Source organism: Pezoporus flaviventris, unplaced genomic scaffold (genome assembly GCF_033815535.1).
Source record: "Pezoporus flaviventris isolate CSIRO_AGI_PZ_B2104156 unplaced genomic scaffold, CSIRO_AGI_Pfla_v1 ptg000006l, whole genome shotgun sequence".
Classification (NCBI taxonomy): domain Eukaryota; kingdom Metazoa; phylum Chordata; class Aves; order Psittaciformes; family Psittacidae; genus Pezoporus; species Pezoporus flaviventris.
The window spans coordinates 729,759-750,766 of NW_026892554.1; the positions used below are offsets into that span (position 1 = coordinate 729,759).

The following is a 21,008-nucleotide window of genomic DNA, read 5'->3' on the forward strand; positions in this document are numbered from 1 at the left end:
GCTCCGTAACCGCAGCCTGAGCTTTGTGACCAAGTGAAGCCCTGGCTGTTGAACACGCAGGGACGCTTGACACACCGCACCAAGCAACGGGAAAGGGTTAATGCCGGCCCGGGGGGGTCCCTCCGCACGCACGGCTGGTGCCTGCTCGATCAGATAATGCACATGTTAAATGTGTTTGTCAGGAAACAGGAACCTGCGTTATCTGAAGGAGGCACCGTCGCCTGTCAGGAGCAGCCTTTGATCCGGGGAGACGCAGCACTGTAAAGCAGCTCCCCCATCGAGGGGAAGGTAGAGAAGGGCTCCGGTCTCTACCAGGCAGTTCTACCGCTTCTCCCTGCCTGGCCTAGGCGCGGGGGCTGCCTCGGGGGTACCTCACCTGGTTTAAGCTTTTCAGCAATAAGAGCAGGTAGGGACAGGCCAAGGGGAATGGCTTTAACCTGCCAGAGGGGAGACTGAGCTGAGCTCTTAGGCAGAAGCTCTTCCCTGTGAGGGTGCTGAGGCGCTGGCACAGGGTGCCCAGAGAAGCTGTGGCTGCCCCATCCCTGGCAGGGCTCAAGGGCAGGTTGGACCCAGGGGCTTGGAGCAAGCTGCTCCAGTGGAAGGGGTCCCTGCCCGTGGCAGGGGTTGGAGCTGGAGGAGCTTTAAGGTTCCTTCATCCTGTGATTGTATGACCTGGCAGCCCGGCAGTGAAAGGCTCACTGCTCACCTTGTCTGGCTCAGCCCAGACAGACCATTAGTGGGCTTTTGGACCTGCTGTTGAAATGCAGCAGAGCAGCCAAACGCCTGCTGGCAGAGCCTGTGGATGGGGATGGCCACGGGCTGGGCACTGCAGTGAGCCCCTGCCTGGCTCAGCTCACCTCACCCTGATTTATTACCAGGTTTTAAGCAGCTCTCCTGGTTGTGGAAGCGGGGCCGTGAGGCAGCCGTGCTGGGCACAGGGGGGTGAAGCAGCAGCACTGGGCTGGGAGCGGTGCCATGAGAGCTTGTCCCGAGGCAGCGCAGCGCGGCTGGGAGATGGGCTGGAGCTGCGCAGGCAGCGTCCTGCCAGACCCACCCCGGTCTGGGGAGATGCTGAGACCATGAACAAAGAGAGCTCGCTGCAGGCAGCAAGTGCTGCCAGACACCGCGGACATCGCCCCGCAGCACCGAGCCCAGGTGCTGGGCATCACCTCTGCCTGCTCCGCTCTCCTGCATCCCCCATTCCTCCTCACCAGGCCAGAGAGCAAAGCCCACCCCTCACCCTGTCGTGCGCCAATGTACCCAGCACTGGGAAAATGAACCTTTCCCATTCCCATACTCAGATACTGAAACTCACATTCCAGCTGCACCAGCCGCAGCCTGCCCTGCACGCTGGCCTCACTTAATGCTGCTCAGCTGCATTTGTTGCAGCCCTGCAGCCACGGACCCGCTGGTGGAGGGGTGCACCAGCCCCACGATGCTGTGGTGCGTTGTGGCCATGTAGGACGGGTACAGCCACGTCCAGGCTGCCCCATGCTCAGGAGTGGTGATGGTGCCCCACAGAGACCACCCTGCAGAGGAACAAGATGCCCGGGGACAAGGAACAAAGCACAAAGCACAGGATGCTGCCGGCCGTTGGAGGCGCACAGCGCCGCTGCTCAGGAAATGAGGCCTCTCATTTATGAGCCTGAATACAGATTTAGGTGCTGAACTTGGAAAACGGTGGCCTAGATTGTGCTTTATTAATAGGCTAATGGAGCATCTGCATGGATCATCCATCACTGTCAAACAGCCGCTGCCCGGCTCAGGTACAAGGGCACGGAATGGGAAGGAGCAATGAAACCTGCCAGAATCCGAGTCCCTCTCCCCGAGTTACAGCAAATTATCATTCTTTCACTAAATAACATTCATTTTTCAATGAGGACTGAAGCAGCAACACAGGGCTTAAGGAAAAAGAAACCGCAGCAGCATCTTGTGAGCAGGAGAGCAAGCACCCCAGACTTGCTCTCCTGTCGGGGGCAAAATAACCTTCCAGATCAGCTCTTCTGTGCAATAGAGGACATCTTCCTGCATTATAGAGAAGCAGTAACAAACAGTGATGCTTCCTTCCCCTTGTAAAGATCGCCTCGGAGCCTGAACACTTGACACAGTGCAGAGGTTAAAGCGACTGACCACAAAATGGGTTTGTGGTTGCATAAAGACACACTCCTGCATCAGCCCTGAGGGGCTGCAGGGGCCGGCGCAGCTGCTGCAGCACGTGCCCTGCTCCAATGGTGGCGGCACATCTGGCTGCAGCAGCCGGGACCCTGCGTGCCGCAGGCAGTGCAGGCACAGGCATGCTGCTCATCACCTGCAGCACTGGGCTCCAGCCTGCTCCGGCTCCCCGGGCTTTCACACTCGGGAAGGTTTGTTACAGGGAACAGCCATGGAAACACCAGAGGAAGCTGCAGAAGCAGGAACCATCCCAGCCACACGAGGAGAGCCCACATCATGCCCTCCTTGCCTGAGGGATTTGTTCCCAGCTCTTCCCCCTTTCCCTACCCGTGCCCAGATGAACACAGACATCTTCATACTGCTTCTCTGTGCAGTTCTAACCCAGAGATATCGCAGCAAAGGACAGATCAGACACGTCCCCCCCAGAGTCCAACAGAACGTGGTGAAAGTGTAAAACCACAAACAGCATTACAGGGGAAAGGCTTTCTCTTTGATCTCTCTAACTTGAATTAAACACACTCTAAATTAATCATTATGAGTATGTCTTTCAGGAAATTATCTGAGCTGTCTTTACAAATCACGACTTAAAAGAGCTCTCTATTGCATAATAACAGCTTGAATATGCCGTGGTTTGATCTTTGTATGTTCTTATAAAAAAGACTTCTGTCTGTCCCAAGATTTGGAAGTTTCTAGGTCAGCCTTTCAGGGCACGGCAGTCAAATGGAGGGACTGCCACCAGCTGCCCCATTCACCATCCCCCCGGTGCACACAGGGAATGCCACGTGCCAAGCCAACACCCACCATGTGAAGTTACTTGCTGTCCAACATTAACACCTGCAGATGGCTTTTTTCTGGTCTTCAACTTCTTGAGGAGCTGCAGCTAAGGCACCGCATCATGTCCAGGCACACACAGGGTGGTGGCATTAACATCACTTGCGCGATGGAGCCGGGCAACGAGGCGCATTCCCGGTGGAGGCAGTGCCAGGGGTCACGAGCTGATGCTGTGCTGCTGCCAGCGCAGAGCTGCAGGGGGTAACACAGGCTGCTGCTCACTCCTGATGGCCCACACTGAGCTGTCCTGGTTCCTTGCAGTCCTGGTTCCTTGCAGTCCCTACCTTTGCCTATGGCTCAGGCAGGAAAGCTGCAGCCCTGGCTTTTCTGTGGTGGTTTCTGCAGCCAGGTCCTGCATTGCCCGAAGCACAAGTGAAACCCGAATGGTTTCAGCACTGCAGGGCAGAGACGCGCCGCGGCCACCCAGCCCCACACGCGTGAAGCTGCTCACGAGCCCATCTCTACCAGTGGGTGCTGGGCAGAGGATGGGGGCTCCCCTCCTGCCACCCCAGGGCTCTCGTTCACGGAGGACACAAACCCGTGGATGAGGATGCTGCTGTGGGAAGCAGGAGCGGTGCTGGCTCCAGGCATCCATCACTGCCCACACTGCTCCTCTACGAACCACTTCAGAGCCATCCAGCCCCGCAGCATCTTTACGAGGTACCTGAGGAGCATTAATGTGTTAGCAACAGCTTAATAGAGAGATTTACTGCTCTCTGCTTGGGGAGGAGATGGGTTCATCAGTGGCCTCAGGAACGAGCTCTTCCAGGGAGTTTTATGATCCCTTTATACATGGGGACAGAAAACCAGCGCTGTGCTGATGGCAGGGAGATCCTGCTGGGATTTCCCAGTAGCAAACACACCCATGCCATGGCTTTGAACCTCCCTGTGCCCAGGACAGCACTCAGAGGCCCGAGCACCACTGCTGCCAAACCTGCCACCTCCATGACCAGTGCCAGACCAGCAAAGCCAGTTCCCAGGGTGAGCCTGAGCACAACCAGCCCGAGTTACACCCCCGTGGCTCCACAGAGCAGCCACAGCACGTACCCAAGAAACGGCAGCGTTTGGAAGCGGCTCCTTCCTGCATTGTTCGGTTTGGAAATCTCATCATGGGGCTGTCCATTCCTCCCGCTTCCCCAGCTTAGGAGGAGATTATTTCTTAAAATAAACTGTCAAAAAAGTCTATTTTAGAAAGCGAAGTTTAAGCTTAAGTCTCTTTAGCAGCAACATCTGAGCTGGGGAGATCAAAGACCCACTGGCTCCACTGCCAACATGAAGAGATTTCCACCAGCAATTTGACTGCGCTGCTGTGGTTTAAGTGCTTCATTTTCAGCATTCAGCACGGCATTGGATGAGCTGGGATTTATTATCCCTCACACAAAGTTCCTGTGCACTTTGCAGGCAGGGCGAGCCCTAACTGACAGCTCAGCCCTCAGCCAGTGCCGCATCCGAGCTGCCATGCGATGAGGAAACGGGCGCAACGTGCCTCAGAATATTCAGTTCCAGACAGGAACAAGCAGCCCTGGAGTCTGTGAGCGTGCCTGGACCAGAGCACAGCCTGCAGGGCTCTACGGGGTGTTACCTGCAGCTCCTGCCCTGTCCCCCAGGCCCCTCTCCCTGTCCTCTGCCACAGAAAGAGGCAGCATCATCATCATCATCATTATCCACTCTTTTGAGGTGTTCTTACTGGTTCTTTTGCTGCTATTGCACCAGCTGATGCGCTCGCTCCATGTAAGCGGGCACCAGACCCTGCCATGGCAGGAAGGGGAGCGGGTCCCGCTCCCTGCCCAGGACACCTCCAACTCAAACACATGGAGAACCTGGCCAGCAGCGGGAGCTCAGCACAAGGCTGCTGGAGGCCCACACCCCATTGCCATAAATCACAGCACCAAGGAGCCCCTGGGAAGATGCTCTTGGAGCCATTGGAGCTCAGGAGCGTGCCAAGGGACCGGTCCCAGGGATGGTCCCCTGGGTTCTGAGAAGCCCCCACAGAGGATGAGCCCCGAGCACGAGCAGCCCAGTGCAGGAGCAGAAGAGGGATGAGGACGAGAACATTTCCAGCCAAACCTCCGAGCCCGGGGCTGGTGTCCAAAGGCAGCAGCAGGGAAAGGGAGGATAAAAGGCCATGGAGAGCCAGGGAGGACCTGGGTCAGGGACACTCGGATCCCGAGGAGCTTCAGCTCCCAGCAGCAAGGTGCTGTGGAGGTGCTGCTGCCCAGACCCAACCAAGCCAACCCTGCCCTTGGCCCCTGCTGTTCCCACATGTGCCAAAGGAAGGGGTCTCCATGAAACACACGAAAAGCAAAGGTAAGAGCAGCAGAGTTTCCTGATGGGCAAAGGGCAGCTGCAAACAGGACCAAAGGTGGGAAACACAGAACAATGCCTCAATAGCCCCAACTCCTGCTCCACCGCATGCTGCGGCCACTGGAGCCCACAGTCACCTTTCCTGTAGGAAGAGACTCAGAGTAAGGAAAAGGGGGTTTACATAACACTAAATGTAATCTGGCTGTATTTATAGCATATGCATTTCAGTATTAATTCCCTTTTAGCTGTAATCCTTCCTCCTTGCTGGCACAGTGATTTCTGTCTTCAAGACTTATCCGAGGAGTTGGCTCCAGAAGTTTATAAAGCTTCTGAGAAGGAAAGTTCCAAAGGAAGCGACTCCGGGTGCCTTAACCTCCAGATTAGCAATGCCTTGTTTGGCTCCACAAGCAGGTTATTAAAGCCCTTGACATGCTGGCGTATGCAAAAGGGCCTGCACAGCTCTCCATCGAGTTCAGCTGCTGTTTCTGCTTATGTCCCCATTTTGGAAAGGGTCTGCTGTGGGACAGCGGGTTTAGCACATTTTTAAATCCTTTAATAATCACAGAACCCCAGCCTGGTTTGGGTTGAAGCGGCCTTAAAGTTGATCCAGTCCCAACCCCTGCCACAGGCAGGCACCCCTTCCACTGGAGCAGCTTGCTCCAAGCCCCTGTGTCCAACCTGGCCTTGAACACTGCCAGGGATGGGGCAGCCACAGCTTCTCTGGGCACCCTGTGCCAGCGCCTCAGCACCCTCACAGGGAAGAGCTTCTGCCTAAGAGCTCAGCTCAGTCTCCCCTCGGGCAGGTTCAAGCCATTCCCCTTGGCCTGTCCTGCCCATGGCAGGGGGTGGAACTGGATGAGCTTTAGGGTCCCTTTCAGCCCAAAGCATTCCGTGGTTCTCTGGTTCTACGATCCGACTCCAGCGCCTGTGGAAGGAGCCCTGCGCTTTGCGGTCAATGCTGCTGCACACACAGCTAATGAAAAATAAACCAAAACAAGCGAGGCAATGAAAACCTGAAAGCAGAACCCGGCACCTCCGGTTTTCTTGGCAGCGCTCCTGCTGGAAGCTCGCTTCTCTCCCAGCAACTGAATGCACCGAAAAGCTCATGGGAGGAAAGGGAGAAAAGTATAAACTGCTCATGAAAAATTCACCTCTCCCGAAAGCCAAGGAAGGCACCGCAGGAACACGGGGCAAGCGAAGCCCCCGCCCAGCTCCCGAACCGGCACCGGGGACTTCAAACGGGGACGGAAGTAAAGCAAAAATCGAGGGGAAAGCCTGCATCCAGACACGGGGTGGAAGCTCCTGCCCCAGCCGGGATCAAACCTCACAGCGGGTTCAAAAGCAGTTAATACGTAACCCTCGAACTGCACCTCAAGAACAGAGACCCTCGGGCAAGGAAGGAGAGCACAAGCCTTATGATTAAGGCAAACCAGACCTTACTTGTGCGACAGAAATGACCATATGCGAGTCCTTTGGGGAGGCTGTAATCAGTCCGATTAACATGATAATGAACTCCGATTTACCCAGCCACGGGAAGATCTTTGTCCTCGGAGGCATTGTGTTGCTCGCTGAATATTAACGAGGGTGCCTTGTTTTTCACAGCCAGGGATGTCACTTGCCCGTTAATCCTCCCCCACAGGGGATTTGCCCGGGAAGGGAGGAGGGACAGAGCCCTCCGAAGGTGCGAACAGCCCACATCAACGGGGCAGACAGGGAAACTTCCCAATAAACCTGGTAGCACCTTCAGCAGGAAGCGGGATACAGACACAAGCCCTGCGGGGTGTAAATCTCCACAACGACCATGCTATTACCAATAACACCGCGGAATAAACCTTAGACAACACACTGGAGCTGCAGAGAGCTCCTGCAATCTCCTCTAGTTCATCCTTGGTGAGAACAGCTTCTTATGGGGCTGGAAAGGCATAAATCGGGAGAAAACGGTGCTGTGACCCCCTTTTCCAGACAGGGGACCCAGAGCAGCTGCGCCAGCGTCTGTCTGCTCCAGGGTGCTGTGCAGGGATGCTGAGGGCACTGGGGAAGCAACACCAGAAGCTGCAGTCGCAGTCACGCAGCTGCCGGTTCCCTTCTCCCCTTCCCAATCCTGGGGTGCTGCGCTCCGTGAGCTCAGCTCGGGAGATCCCGAGGGGCAGAAGCAACGCGCTCAGCCTGTGCTCTGCTGCCAGCATCCTCCTCACCAGTACCAGCGAGGACTTGGCCAGAGGCACCTGGAAAAGCTCACACAGGCACTGCCAGGATATAAAGGACAAAGTAGAGAGACCATTGAAAGGGAAATCTGCCCCAAGCATCACCTCCAATGGACTGAGGGCCACATTCCCACAAGGATGCAGCTGAATGGCTGACAGCAAGGGCAGGCACCAGCGACTGCACAAAGCGATACCTTTCCAAGGGAAGGGGTACCTGCACCAGTGCCTGCTCCCCTGAAGCCACGGCCAAGGGAGGCGGGCGGGAGCTTGGGTGCAGGCAGCATCACAGGCAGGGAGCCCCATCTCCCCATCTGTCAGCCCGGGGCCGGGCAGTGTGCAAGGAGACAGCCGGCAGCTCTGATCACAGCTCTGCTCCCTCACTAAACGCTCTACAAGCTTGTTGAGCAGCTGGGTGTCGACTTCAGAGCACAGCAAAGAGCCTGGTTGATTCATCACAAGTCTGAGATGAAAACACGCTCAGCTGAGAACCGGTAACGGCAGCGGAGCCCCAGAACTGCATCTTCTAACAGTGCCCATTCCTTGCCTTGCCCAGGACCACCACCCACTGCCCCCCCTCACAGAGCAGCCCCTCTCTATGCTGACTGGGCAGCTGCAGCCGGGCGCATGCTGCAGCAGTGGTGACAAGCAACGGGTGAGCTCTCACGAACCCAGGTGCCAGCGTGCTGCCGGACACTAGCCCAGCACCGATGGGGAATCAAAAGTGCTGACTCAGCACCGGAGATGCTGCACAAGACTGCTGCCACCAGCAGCTCGCGGTATCAGACCGATGTCATGCGTGCTGCACGTGTGTCCTTCCTGGTCATACCCCACATGTGCCAGTGCCACTTGCTCCACCGCAGGGTCTAGGGGCTGGAACCCCAGCTCAGCACTCAGCCAGGCCACAGACAGGGCTTCACCTGCACCAAGGACTTGGAATGCACCCAGCCAAAGCCCCACTTCACTTCCCTGCTCACCCAGAGCTGACTTGCTTTCCCCCCATCTCTAAGCAGATTTTTCTCCCTTTATTGAGGTTTTGGGACTGACTTGGATCTGCAGAACAGCTCCCAGGTCATTCTCTTGCACATCACACACTGACCCTGCAAACCCACCAATGCTTTCAGCACTCCAAGCTGCAGCAGCTCAGGTCCACACCAAGCACTTACAGAGGCTGTGGGTTTCAGGGAAGGGAAGGAAGAAAATCTGCTTTAGCTGACAAGGTTTTATTTCTGAAGGCTGGCGGGTGTAATATCAGGAACAAGCACTCCAAGTGATATATTTGTCATCTCAGCAAGGCCTTTACTTTGCCTGTGGGTTTAATGTCTCAAAATACATATTCATTTAAATGCAAATGTCTGGTTTCACCTGGGACCCAACAAAAGCTTTTCCTGAAACGAATGGACCTTTCACACTGACTTTCCACCTCCCTTCCTTCTGCAAATCAAAGCCTCTGAAGGCAGCCTGGACTTTCGACCTTGATGCTCCCCCTTGGTGAGCTGCAGCCCTTAACTGCCAGCCCCTTCCCAGTCTGGAGCCAGGCAGGGTCCTGCAGGAAAAAGCTCCCTGGAAAATGCAGCTGGAAGCTGGGAGAGACTGCTCAGAGCTCAGCGCTGGCTGGTGCCGCGATGCTGCCCTGAACCCCACGGAGCTGCTGAGCATCAGCAACACCTCACAGCATCTCCTGCACCACCCTTCAGCTACGGAGGTACCATGGGGTCTGTAGGGGCCACACAGCCCCTGCCACCCTCCATCTGCTCCCCATCCCTATGCTGGGGAGGGCTCTGCTCTGGTGACCAGCTCTAGGCACTGGGGTCTTCACGACCCCATCCTGCTGTATGGTCCTGCTCCCCACAGCCCCCCCGCAATGGCACAGCCAGCCCCTGCTCTAAGAGTGTGTGCAGCACGCTGCCACGGGGGGCACCAAGATGGGCTGGGCACAAACCTCTCATGGCAATGGGGCTTCAAGCAGCTCAGTTTTAAGGACAAGCCCCCAAGGCCCCGTCCTCCCAGCCAGATGCCAGAGTCACTCTCGACCTTTTCAGATGAACCCGAGAGGGCGAGCAGCCTTCTCCTGGTGACGTGATCCGGGGATGGAGATGCGGGCTGACATCTTCCCTGCAGGCAGCCACGGCACACAGCGCGCTGGCATCAGGCAAAGACACGGCAGGGAACTGCTCTGAGCTCAGAGCGGCTCCCTGGCAGGCGCTGCTGCACCCCCTTCTCCATCCCCATCACCTCACTGCAGCCAGGGCTGCACCCAGGGCACCCCCACACAAGAGGCACCGCAGGGAGCAAGGAGCGGCCCAGCCGGGGAAAAGCGTGAGCAGCTCCTGCAGAGAGCGCGGGCAGACCTAAGGAGTTTGTTTGCTCTCTAAAGCCGGGGGGTCAGGCAGGGGCTGCAGCCACCCCTGCAGGAAGGATGTGCCATCCTGCATGGCAAGCGGAAAGAAAACTGTCACTCACCCGACTCCCAAGTTCTCCGGCAGGATCCAGTTATCCCCAGCAAGCCGTGAGCAGAATCAGTTTGTTTTCACCAACAGGAGCAAGTGACCTTGTTTCTCTGTTCCGTCCTGAGCTTTGGTGCATTTCCTCCCCCTGCAGCCCTAACCAGTCCCCTCTGGATGGCAGCTGCTGATGAGACGTGGGAGTATTTCCCCTCGCTGCCAGGCAGGAGAATTCCTCATCCCTGTGGATGCTGTTTGAATCCCAGACAGTGGCATGAGCTGTACCTCACACTGGGGGATGAGCTGCACGGCTCAATGACCCATCCCCAGCCCACCAAGCCCACAGGGCTTCCCAGGGCCTGTCCAGACCCTTCCAGCCGTGCAGTGATACACCCTGGGACTGCGCAGGGAAAGGTGTGGGAAGTCTGGTAGGAAACCAAGAGCCTCCCCTGGAATCCCGCAGCCCCTCACTGGTACGTGAATGGGGGACCTGGTGTCCGGCATGAGAAAGCTCACAAAACCAGTCCGGATTCCTACAAACAAAAGCATTTCCCATATGATATCCTGTAGAATAAGTGCTCTATAATCCATGCTAACAGCATCACGTCACTCTCACTGCTCGCTCCAGCAGTGGGATCCCCTGAGTACACCCAGCACCCTGAATGCAGCACCCGTCAGAGGACGGCAGAGGGAATGAGGCTCAGCCTGGCGGCAGCACTAAACCCCCAGAGCCTCAAAGATGCCTTCATGTTAACTTGTTTACTTTCCATATCAAAAGACTGAATAAGGGATTCTTAGCGCTACTCGACAAGAAAAACGTTTGACAAAGCACCGTGCCTCCAGACGAGCTGTCAGACGGGCTGAGCCCGTGCGGGAGCCTTACTGCTGCGTCTGCACAACAGGGAAGAACCAGGAGCAACTCCAAGGGAGGGGGAACCGGCCAGGGCAGGACCCCGATAACACTGCCCCATCATCGGGTCCCCACCCCACCCACTGCCGCAGCCACCCGCACCGGACCCTGCGGGCTCTCAGCACTGAGGGGAACCAGCTCCAGCATCTCCCATCGCTGGAGCAGGATGTACCTGGGCAGTGCTTGCTGCCAGGCTGGGGCTCTGGAAACCGGATGGGTGAGGAACCTTGGACACCCCAGCACTGACACAGCTGGATGCAGGGGCAGCAGGATGGGTGCCTGGCTCCCGCCTCTCCCTTCCCAGGAGGGAAAGCACAAGGGGCTGCCCTGAGTGGGCAGAGCCGAGCAGCAACCTCATTACACAGAGCGGGGCAAGGTCATGCTTCTTAATCACTGCGATGCTTTATTGCCAGCTCAAACCACGCCAGCAGATGACAGCGCTGTCATGCGAGTCTTCACTGCATGAATTGGGTGATGCTCCCGACATGAGGCACAGGAGTGTGCTTGGAGCCTGCCTGCTACCTGCCAGGGTCTATGCGAGCCGATGCTGGGGGAGATGAGTGGGAAATCAGGTCTTGCAACCGGGCCTTGCCAGCGTGAGCAGGGTCAGCATGAACCGGCAGAGCATCACCGCTGCCTGCACCCAGGCCGAGCCGCCTCTCACAGCCCCAGCATTCATCTGCACGGTGCTAAACAATGAGGTGGAATTTACAACCACCAAGCCAATGCACGGCCAGGACCAGGGGTCCCATGGCCGGGTGCAGGCTGTGCCACAGGGATGAGGCTCCAGTGGATGCGTTCCTGCTCCCTGGCATGACCTGGCACCCTCCCATGGAGAGACCCCAGCTCTGAGGTGCCTGCTGATGATTCATGGCCCAGGACCACTTGGAGATGGGTTTAACACGGTCCCCACAGGCAGGCTGAGGTCCCGGGGGTTTCCCTCATACTGGCACAGAGCCCTGCAGTGTGCACAGGCAGCAGATGCAGAGCTGGGAGCAGCCAGGGCAGCCCTCCTCACGGGAAGGGCATGGGACTTGCAGACCATCCTTTCCTTTGAGCCTGGCCCCTTCATTGAGCAGACTCCACCAAGTTCAAACAAATCATCCCTTTTAAAGATCAGCTCCTGGCACCACTACAATTCATGGACGTTAAGAGGAACCATTGGAATTCTTGGGCCAAAAGCCGTGTTTCCCATGTTCCCACCTCTGTCCTGGGCGGCCGCTGCAGCCGGGGCAATGGCACTGCCTTTAAACGCTGCTTAGGGAGAATTTCATAGAAGTAATGCCCAGAAAGAGCCCAGGGCCCTCCAGGGCGCAGGAGGGGCAGAGCTCAGGCACAGCCTCAGTTTTAGGACAGGTCTCCCCTGAGAGCAGCGTTTTCAGGAACTGGTTCCGAGTCCCCCTCCTTGGGCACTGGGGAGCCAGGGACACCCACCCCAAGCACCCCATCACAGGGACCCCATTGCTCATGGCCCTGGCTCCCTTGCACCGCTCTCACCACCAGCTCCCCACACCACAGCTGCCCCTTGCATCAGCAGCTCTGGGGACACAAACCCCAGCGCCGTGCATTCACAAAGCACTGATTAAACCATGTCAGGCAGCAGATTACTCATGTTGATGGAGAAAGCCATTGTTGTAAGCCCAGATGGCTGCGTAAGCTTCCCCGCAGGCCGGATGGGACCGAGGGCTGATGAGAACTGCGCGACTCAATGGAAGGAGGCTTCCGATCAAGGGCTTCATTGAAGCTAATGTGAGCGGAACAGCCAAATATGAGGCACTGGATTACTCACATGCAACAGCTCAGCAGTAAATACTGGTTATTAGCTTAGTCCTGTTCCCCAGAGAGCCGCTTTCTCCTGCCTGTACCCGGGGCACACATCCTGCACAAGCGTTTGGATGTCCATGAAATGAACATCCCCATCAGAAACGAGCCCAGACCCCCCCCCCCACGTGCTGGGCTGCACCCCCAGAGTGCAAGCAGCAGCTCCTGGAGGGGATCCTGCCCCTCTGCTGTGCTCTGGGGAGACCCCCCTGCAGTCCTTAAGGGGAGACCTGAGAGCAGCTCCAGTGCCCAAGGGGGCTGCAGGAAAGCTGGAGAGGGGCTTGGGACAAGGGATGTAGGGACAGGCCAAGGGGAATGGCTTTAACCTGCCCGAGGGGAGACTGAGCTGAGCTCTTAGGCAGAAGCTCTTCCCTGGGAGGGTGCTGACATGCTGTAGCTTTTATCTCATCAAATGAAATCAGGATTAGGTCATAACCCTAAGAAGCCCAACCTCCGAGCACCGTCCTTCCTCCCAACATCACCATGGAGTCCCAGCTTCTGTAAGATCATCTCCCACCTCTCAGACCAAACCTTACTTTCTAAACCCTCAGTACACCCTTCTGTGGCAATGTCTGAGCCCACCCCAATAGGAGGGGGGAAGCAAGCAGAGCTGGGGAAATCTGGCATGAGGCAGCCACTGAGCATTCCGTCCAAGTACAATGAACTCGAGGCGATGAAGATGGACCTCAACGCGTTGGTCCCGAGTTTATTTTAGAACACAGGCTTGAGAAGAAACAAATAATTACAGGAATGAAGTGGCTGCTCCTGCGCCATCACATCCCATCAGCTCAGCGCTGATGAAAGATGAGGCCCCGAGGAAGAGCCTCCCTTAGCGCAGCCAAGCATCCTCACCGGGGACACGGGTTTCAGTTGAAACACGATTGTCCTTCCTCCGGGGTGAGCTGGGGGAGCAGCAACCTCCCTGCCCAGCGCTGCGGGCAGAGGCTCTGCTTGCCTGTGCCACACTGAGGGGCACTGACCTGTTCACAAGGGAGGCAGGGACAGGCCAAGGGGAATGGCTTGAACCTGCCCGAGGGGAGACTGAGATGAGCTCTTAGGCAGAAGCTCTTCCCTGGGAGGGTGCTGAGGCGCTGGCACAGGGTGCCCAGAGAAGCTGTGGCTGCCCCATCCCTGGCAGTGCTCAAGGCCAGGTTGGACACAGGGGCTTGGAGCAAGCTGCTCCAGTGGAAGGGGTCCCTGCCCGTGGCAGGGGCTGGAGCTGGAGGAGCTTGGAGCTCCCTTCCAACCAAACCCATCTGGGATTCTATGATCCTATGTCTGTCAGTGCAGAAGTGGTCTCCGTGCCCATGGCTGATCCTTCAGCCCAGCTCTCACCAAGCTCAAGAGCCTCTGGTGTTACCTCTGAAAAGCTCTGGGGAGCTGCACCAGGTCCCCTGTGCAGGATGGGTGCAGTGCCCCTGCCCCACCAGGCACATTTCCCCTTCACCTGCTTCGCCAGTGACGAGGGAAAGCACAACAGAGCGCACCCAGCCCGGCTGTGCCCCGGGTATTGAAGAGGAACGCTTCCACCACAGCCTCCAACCACCTTAGCGTGCGCCACAAGCTCATGGGAGAGTTCAGGGCTGTCCACGAGCTTCTCGGGAGCAAGGGGAGATGTGGAGGAGAGAAAGCACCCAACAGGGACCCGGCTCCGACAGAGGAGCTCTGCAGCAGCTCTCGAAGAGGTGAGGAAGAGTGCGAACAGGAGCCCTGACAAAGAGGGAGCACAAGAGAAACCCCCTCCTCCAGGCACAAGCCCCTCGGAGCCCGCACAAACGAGACCTCCAAGCTGCCTCCAAAGGAGGAGGTCCCACATTGAACCCTCTCCTGGCCGGGCTCCGCAGCGCACAGATAACAGATGTGCAACACCAGGAGCTGTCACCCGCCAGAGCAGCCCAAACCTCTGCCAGCTTTAAAGGCACCGTCCCCAGCAGCTCCTTCCCGGGGTACAAGGGCCTGCGCCCCAACGCTGCTCCCCACCAGCCCCGCAGCAGGGATGCCCCAAGCCCACAGCCACGTGCTCGTCTCCTTCCATTTGACATTTACATGATGCCAGGCACCACAGCACTGAGAAACGTCCTCGCAGTAACAACCACAGCTCAGCAACTTCGCCCAACCTCATTTCCCACATCTTGGGTGCTACAGAGACAGGGGACTTGTGCTGAGCACACACCCTTGTGTGCAGCCCAGCTGCGTGCAGAGACGAGGATGCAAGCTCCAAGACATCCCCCATCCCTCCAAAGTCTGCACCCCAACCAAGTCCCACACTTGCCTCTGAACATGGGGTGGGATCCCCTTGGGAAGGGCTGAAGTTTATTCCAGCCCTACAACTGCTAACACTTTGGCTCCATAAAGCCTCTGCAGTGGGCAGTAGGAGGGACACCCACCCCAACCTGCATCCTAGGTTTCTAATTGCAGGTTCCCCGTGGCTTCCACCTTTATACCGTTGTATTAACACATGTACTGAAGTATTACAGGAATATAAGCCAATCTTATTTTCCCTACAACAGCCAACATGTGAATAATGAACACCAGAATCTATTGCAGGAGCCATGCAATTAGGAGCTGACTCGCAATTCCCTCCTGCTGCCTGCATGCAAAGGGTGAAGTTAAACCCATTCACCTGAGGGGAGGTCTCTGAATGAATGGGGCTGTGGGGGGCTGTGGTGCAGTACGACACGCCTGGATTCAGAGACCAAATGCCGTTTCAGGTGGAAAGAGGAAAGAGGAAACGTGATGAAACAGTTTTTCACAGCAGATATTATTGGCTCTACCTTAGGCAGAGCTGATCTGATTTAAGCTTTGTCCTTGCAACTGCCAAACAATATCCGCTTCCATTTCCTTTTGCAGTGCTCTGCTCCCCACCTGCAACCATTTGCAAAGGACAGCTCCAGGCAGCAGAAAGCTTCATCACTGACAGAAAGGAACAACAGGACCCGGCAGACAGGGAGAACAGCAACGAGGGAGAAATAATGGGGCCACCAGCATGGTGAGCCCCTGGGACACATCACCCTGCCCTGGAGAACCAGGCCCAGCCCCTGGGGAGAAAACATCCCCAGCAGAACCTCACTGTCAGCGTCAGAGCATCACCAGACCCTGGGTGCAGACCCATTTCCCTGCCAGGCTGCCCCGCGCCGAGGAGGGAAGAGGCAGCAACAAGAGCCCCGAGCTCCCTGCTCCCTCCTGCTGCACCCTGTGCTGCTGAGCTCGCTCCCATTACTCCTGTTAAAGAGGCCCCTCAACCCACCTCAGCAATATTTACCTCCCTTAATTAAAGATGGCAGCAATAACCATGAGCTACAGACCAAGAGCCACATTCATAACCCCTGCCTCGGGGAGCCGGGACGCGCGTCACATCAGGTGGTGCTTTGTTAGGGAATTAAAACAGTACATTGCCACACAAAGGCGATATTAAAAATCATCATCATAAATTAGGCGAGAGAGGGGGGGGGAAGCGCCTTCCCATGGCTTTCCCAGGAAAAGGCACATGGCTGCCTCCAGCCCTGGATCTGCTCCTGCAATGGGAGCATCCCATGGGAGAACCAACCACGGGGGTCTCCTCCCGGGAGCCGTGGCCATGAACACGTTGCCCCAGCGTTGCCATCCTCAGTCACAGGTTTCAAGGGGATCAAAGCCAAGCCAAGCAGTCAAAGCCTCATCAGCTTCCCCTGCCCTGGGGACAAGGGCCCAGCTCAGATGCAAGCATTCGCACCCAGAAACAGCAAACTCCCGGCGTACTCCAGATTTAAGCATTTAAATGGCAGTTCCTTTGGGATAGGGACTGCTCGGCACGTCAGGGTCACACAGGTTCCCTTAGAAACTCTTCCCATGTTGTACCTCTGCATGAGAGAGCTCCAAAAGCCAGATGGGAAACAGGATTCTGCCACTGAACCACAGGGACCATGCTCTAGCCCAGCCCTCATCCCGGGAATATAAAGGAGCTGCCAAACACAGCTTGGGAGAAATGCACCCTGCCAAATGGGGTTGATGTTTTGATGAGATTAAGAAGCAGTTAATAAAGGCGGTGCTGTTGATTTAATGTATTTCAACTCGCAGCAGACACTTAACCTGGTGTTGAATGGCATTCCCATTAAAAATTAGAATGATACAACATCAGCACGACACGCACTAACCGGATTAAGGCTGCCTGAGACACCGTTGGGATGCTGAATCCACTGGGTGGGTGTTTCACAGGGATCCTGGGAGAACAGGTCCAACACCCAAGACCTTAACTGAAAACCCCCACAACAACCAAGCATGGATGTGAAAGCAGCAGACAACGTGGCACAGCAAAGGAGGTGCCTGGTCACGGGTGCAGAGCAACTGGAATTGCTTGGCAAATTAAATACAAGTTCAAAATCAACATTTCTGCTCTGCCAAGTGAGGTGCACACAGCAGGGAATGGGAAGCTCATACCCACACCTCCTTCATCAAGGTAACAAAGCATCCCTACCTCATGGCAGAGAGGGAACCCAAGACCAGGGGCTGGTGGGGTGATGGACAGAGGGGCCAGGGAAGCAGGGTCCTGATGCAGGGATGTCACCACCAGCCCCAGCACCTCCAGAAGCAACATAAGGACATTAGCAAAGCCCACGCTGTCCCCAAGCCCTAAACCACGCAGCTCTGGGGAAAAAGCTGCTTTGAACCTGCCCCTGGCCGGAGGAGCCCAGCTTTCTGCTCCACTCCTCCCCTGACCGCAGAACTCAAACCAAGGCGGCTCCGCAGCCCACGGCCAGGGGTTGGGGTGTCCCAGCACCTCGCATGGTCACAGTTCATATCCAGAGCTGCTCCCCCCACCACCTGCTCCAGGCCTCTTGGAAGGAAGCGCTGATTGGGGCCATCTTTCAGAAATACACAACCTGCACCTGCACCCCAGGGGTTTCACGGGTCTTACCCATGACACTGGGGCAAAGCGCTTGAATCCCAGGTGAGATGAGGGCGAAGACCCTGCACAAACACCCTGCTGCTGCAGTAACCACTGCCCTCGGTCTTCCTGCCACTGAAGGCCCTGAAAGCCCAGCTCTCCTCCAAAACCTTCGACAGAGCCACAGCCTGAGCAGCACCCAGAGCAGATCCCACCCCAAAGGCAAGTGCTGTAGGGGACAAAACCCTACAGTCCCCTGGAGAACCAAAGGGCTCCCACCCCACTGAGCTCAGCATCACCAGCACAGCAAGAGCACTTTGTACTCACCATAGTCCCAGCACAGCACACAGGTACCTGCTCCCAACAGACCCAGAGGACTTCCTGCCCTACAGCTGCTCCCCTTAAATACAGCCAGGGCCCAGCTCAGCAGGGTGGAGCAGAGGCCGCTCAGGTGGGTGCAACTGGGACTAATTAACACCATCAACTGGGATGAATGGGGCTGAGCATCTGCTGGGGCAGGGAAGCACCTTGTGCAGGGTCCAGCTGCTGGGATGCAGCATCCAGCTCCTGGGCATGGATCCAGACCGTGCCCAAGGTCCTACAGGCACAACTCTTCCCACGGTTTCAGGCACAGCATCAGTTTTCCACAATACACAGAAAGGGAAGAACCATCCCAGGGACACAACCCCCAGGATGCGTTCCCAGGGAGCGCTGGGATATCGGCACTGCCGAAGGGACCTCCCAGCAGATGGCAGCTCTCATCGCTGCCTTCCCTTCTGTAGCCTTTGCGTTTCAGCCCCCGGCTCTGAGCCGCAGCAAGAGCCGCCTTCCCACGGGCTGTAAATGGTCAGCAAAGGTTCTTCTCGTTCCCCCAGGAGCCCCGGGGCAGTCACCGCCCTGCAATACCAATCACAGCCCATCTCGACACATGTGACAAGGAAAAGCTTGTGCATACAGTGGCAATCTTTTCTGGGGAGAAAACAGAACCTTCCTGCATCATTAGTGCTAGGAGAGCAAAGAAGCAGGTTTCTGTTGTACATCTCCATCTCCTGTCTCCTCACAGTGGCATCAAGGTCCCCATCCTTGTCCGCTGCAACTACCCCCTTCAGACTCTGTGGGATGCCTTTCCAGGTCTGAACGTCAGTGTGAGCATTTGTCCCAGGGATGAACGGGATGTTGTCAGTGTCTGACACCCATTGGCATTTCCCAGTCAGAAACCAGATGTGGATCCCGGCCACGCAGCTGGCATGGAGGCAGTGCATGGTGTTCCAACCCATCCAGAGCAGCTTCACCATTGAAGTGGGAAAAGCACTTCACCATCACCCAGCTTAAACCAGGCATGAAGGGAGTCCGCAGCCTGCATCCAGCCGCCCGTGAGGACACGGGCACGGGGACAGCCACCAAGGTGGGGACACCCACCCTGCATCCGCTTCACTGGGCTGCGAGGGGGCAGCGGTGGTGAAGGGCTCTCTGCTGAGCACGTCCAGCACAGCACCCGTGCCTCCGCCAGCACCCAGCGGCGATGCCAGAAGTGCCGAATTGCTGCACTCCAGCAGCTGAGGCGACAATATCTGCTGATTATTGAGACACAGAACAGCATATGGCCGCCAGCAAGAACTGCCTATTAAGCACAACGTCAGAACAGCTCTACTTCATCCTTAGCAAACCCTCCCCATCCCTCAGCAGCACAGATCATTATTAATCACCTTTTCTGCCCTAGCGCAGGAGTCAATCAGATGGGAATGCTGCTAAATACTGTCCTGCGATGAACCTGCTTTATGGTTACTGATAGCCATCATTTTAATATTACTGATACTCGTATCGCTGATATTTATATTTATTAAGCAGAAGCTGTGTCCGGCTGGATGTCGTGCACATGTGGACAAAGAAATGGGCTTTGATGGGCTGTCGCTGTTGCAGCCCAGTTCAGTGCAAGAGCACAGCGAGGGTTTGTCTTGGCTGAGGTTTCATCTGAGCACCGGGAGGTCACACTGCAGCAGCCAAGTGCATGTTGTGCTCCTCATCTTCACTCATATGGGAATATGAAGTAATAGACAGGCCAAGGGGAATGGCTTTAACCTGCCAGAGGGGAGACTGAGCTGAGCTCTTAGGCAGAAGCTCTTCCCTGTGAGGGTGCTGAGGCGCTGGCATAGGGTGCCCAGAGAAGCTGTGGCTGCCCCATCCCTGGCAGTGCTCAAGGCCAGGTTGGACACAGGGGCTTGGAGCAAGCTGCTCCAGTGGAAGGGGTCCCTGCCCGTGGCAGGGGTTGGGACTGGAGGGGCTTTGAGGTCCCTTCCAACCCAAACCATTCCATGGTTCTATGATAATGGTAAGGCAGGACTTGTCCCCCTTCTACAGGGGAAATTAAAGCACAAAATATGGGTTCCACATGGAAATATGACCACTGGCAGGGGCTGATGGTGGCACCGCTGAGCTGCAGGTGCTCTGGAGGCTGAGCCTGGCAGCAGGGCTGGGGCAGCAGTGCCCATCGCTGGTCCCCGTCTGCTCCCAGCAACCAGGCAAGATCCAGCTCCCTGCAGGTGCTTTCCCAGGCGTCATGGGTGACATCATCTGTGCCTCCAGGAAAGGAGGAGAAACGCCTCTGTTCGGCTCAGCCCTGCTGCCGGTGAGGAAGAGGAGCAGCCCAGTGCCCAGGCAGGCACGGGTTAAACCAGCACTGCTGCTGCTGCTGTGAATCATCAGCACCTGAAGTACAGCAATCAGCTCCGGGCAGTAGGAAAGCACTGACCTGCCTGCACTAAGCTGGATTCTTTCCTTCTTGGCTTTCTGGAGAGCAAAATCCCAGGCAGCTCAGACTCCAGCCTGACTCCCCTGTTGTGCTGTCACCAGATAGCTCTCACCTTCTCATTTTAGCTTTGGAATAAAATAAGCCAAAAAAAAACAACCCCCAAAACGCATGAGCAATGACAGCAGCCCGTGATGACCCCAGGCCTGTGGCTTGTGGACGCTCTGAATTAGACAGAGACAAAATCGCCATCATTCCCTTTTGTGAGTTCTTTCCAGACTTCTGTGCATTTTGTTAAAGCAACGCGCAATCCCAACGTCGCACTAACGTCAGCCCCGGTGATCAGGTCTTGTAGAGGGTCTCCTGCAAACGAGATGCTGGGAGGATGGATACATGGAACCTGCTTGCTGCAAGTTGAAATACTGGAGCTTTTTTCTGTTAAATCCATCATTTCATTGCTGCTACCTTGTAATTTGTAACGAACGAGCCATTTCAGAGTTCAGCATGGTTCCAAGCAGCAGTTATACAAGCGGCTAATGGGTTTATGAGCATCGCAGTCAGCCGCCACAGGACATGTGTCCCTTCTGCTGAGATCCTGGCCATGGAAGCTCTCTGGTGCCTGAGCCAGGCTGGTCCTGAGTGTCCTCAAGCCACCCCCCCCTCAGAGCCCTGTTCTTCTCCCTGAGAACAGGGCTCCCTGCTGAAGGGCAGGGTG

The 21,008-nt window shown here is 56.5% G+C and overlaps 1 protein-coding gene across 4 annotated transcripts in view; it reads right to left on the minus strand.

The window, feature by feature from the left end:
- Nucleotides 1-21,008, minus strand: part of FRMD5 (FERM domain containing 5) — a 66,129-nt gene that overhangs the window by 17,087 nt on the left and 28,034 nt on the right. Inside the window, exon 1 of one of the 4 annotated variants that reach the window (XM_061446511.1) lies at nucleotides 17,875-17,916. The exons of 2 other annotated variants lie outside the window; for them this stretch is intronic. In XM_061446511.1, coding sequence (XP_061302495.1) covers nucleotides 17,875-17,877 — 3 coding nt within the window. In that variant the 5' untranslated portion in view covers nucleotides 17,878-17,916. Of the gene's footprint in view, nucleotides 1-862; nucleotides 1,396-17,874; nucleotides 17,917-21,008 lie in introns of those variants that run through there. One more of the 4 variants, XM_061446513.1, reaches the window with a different exon arrangement.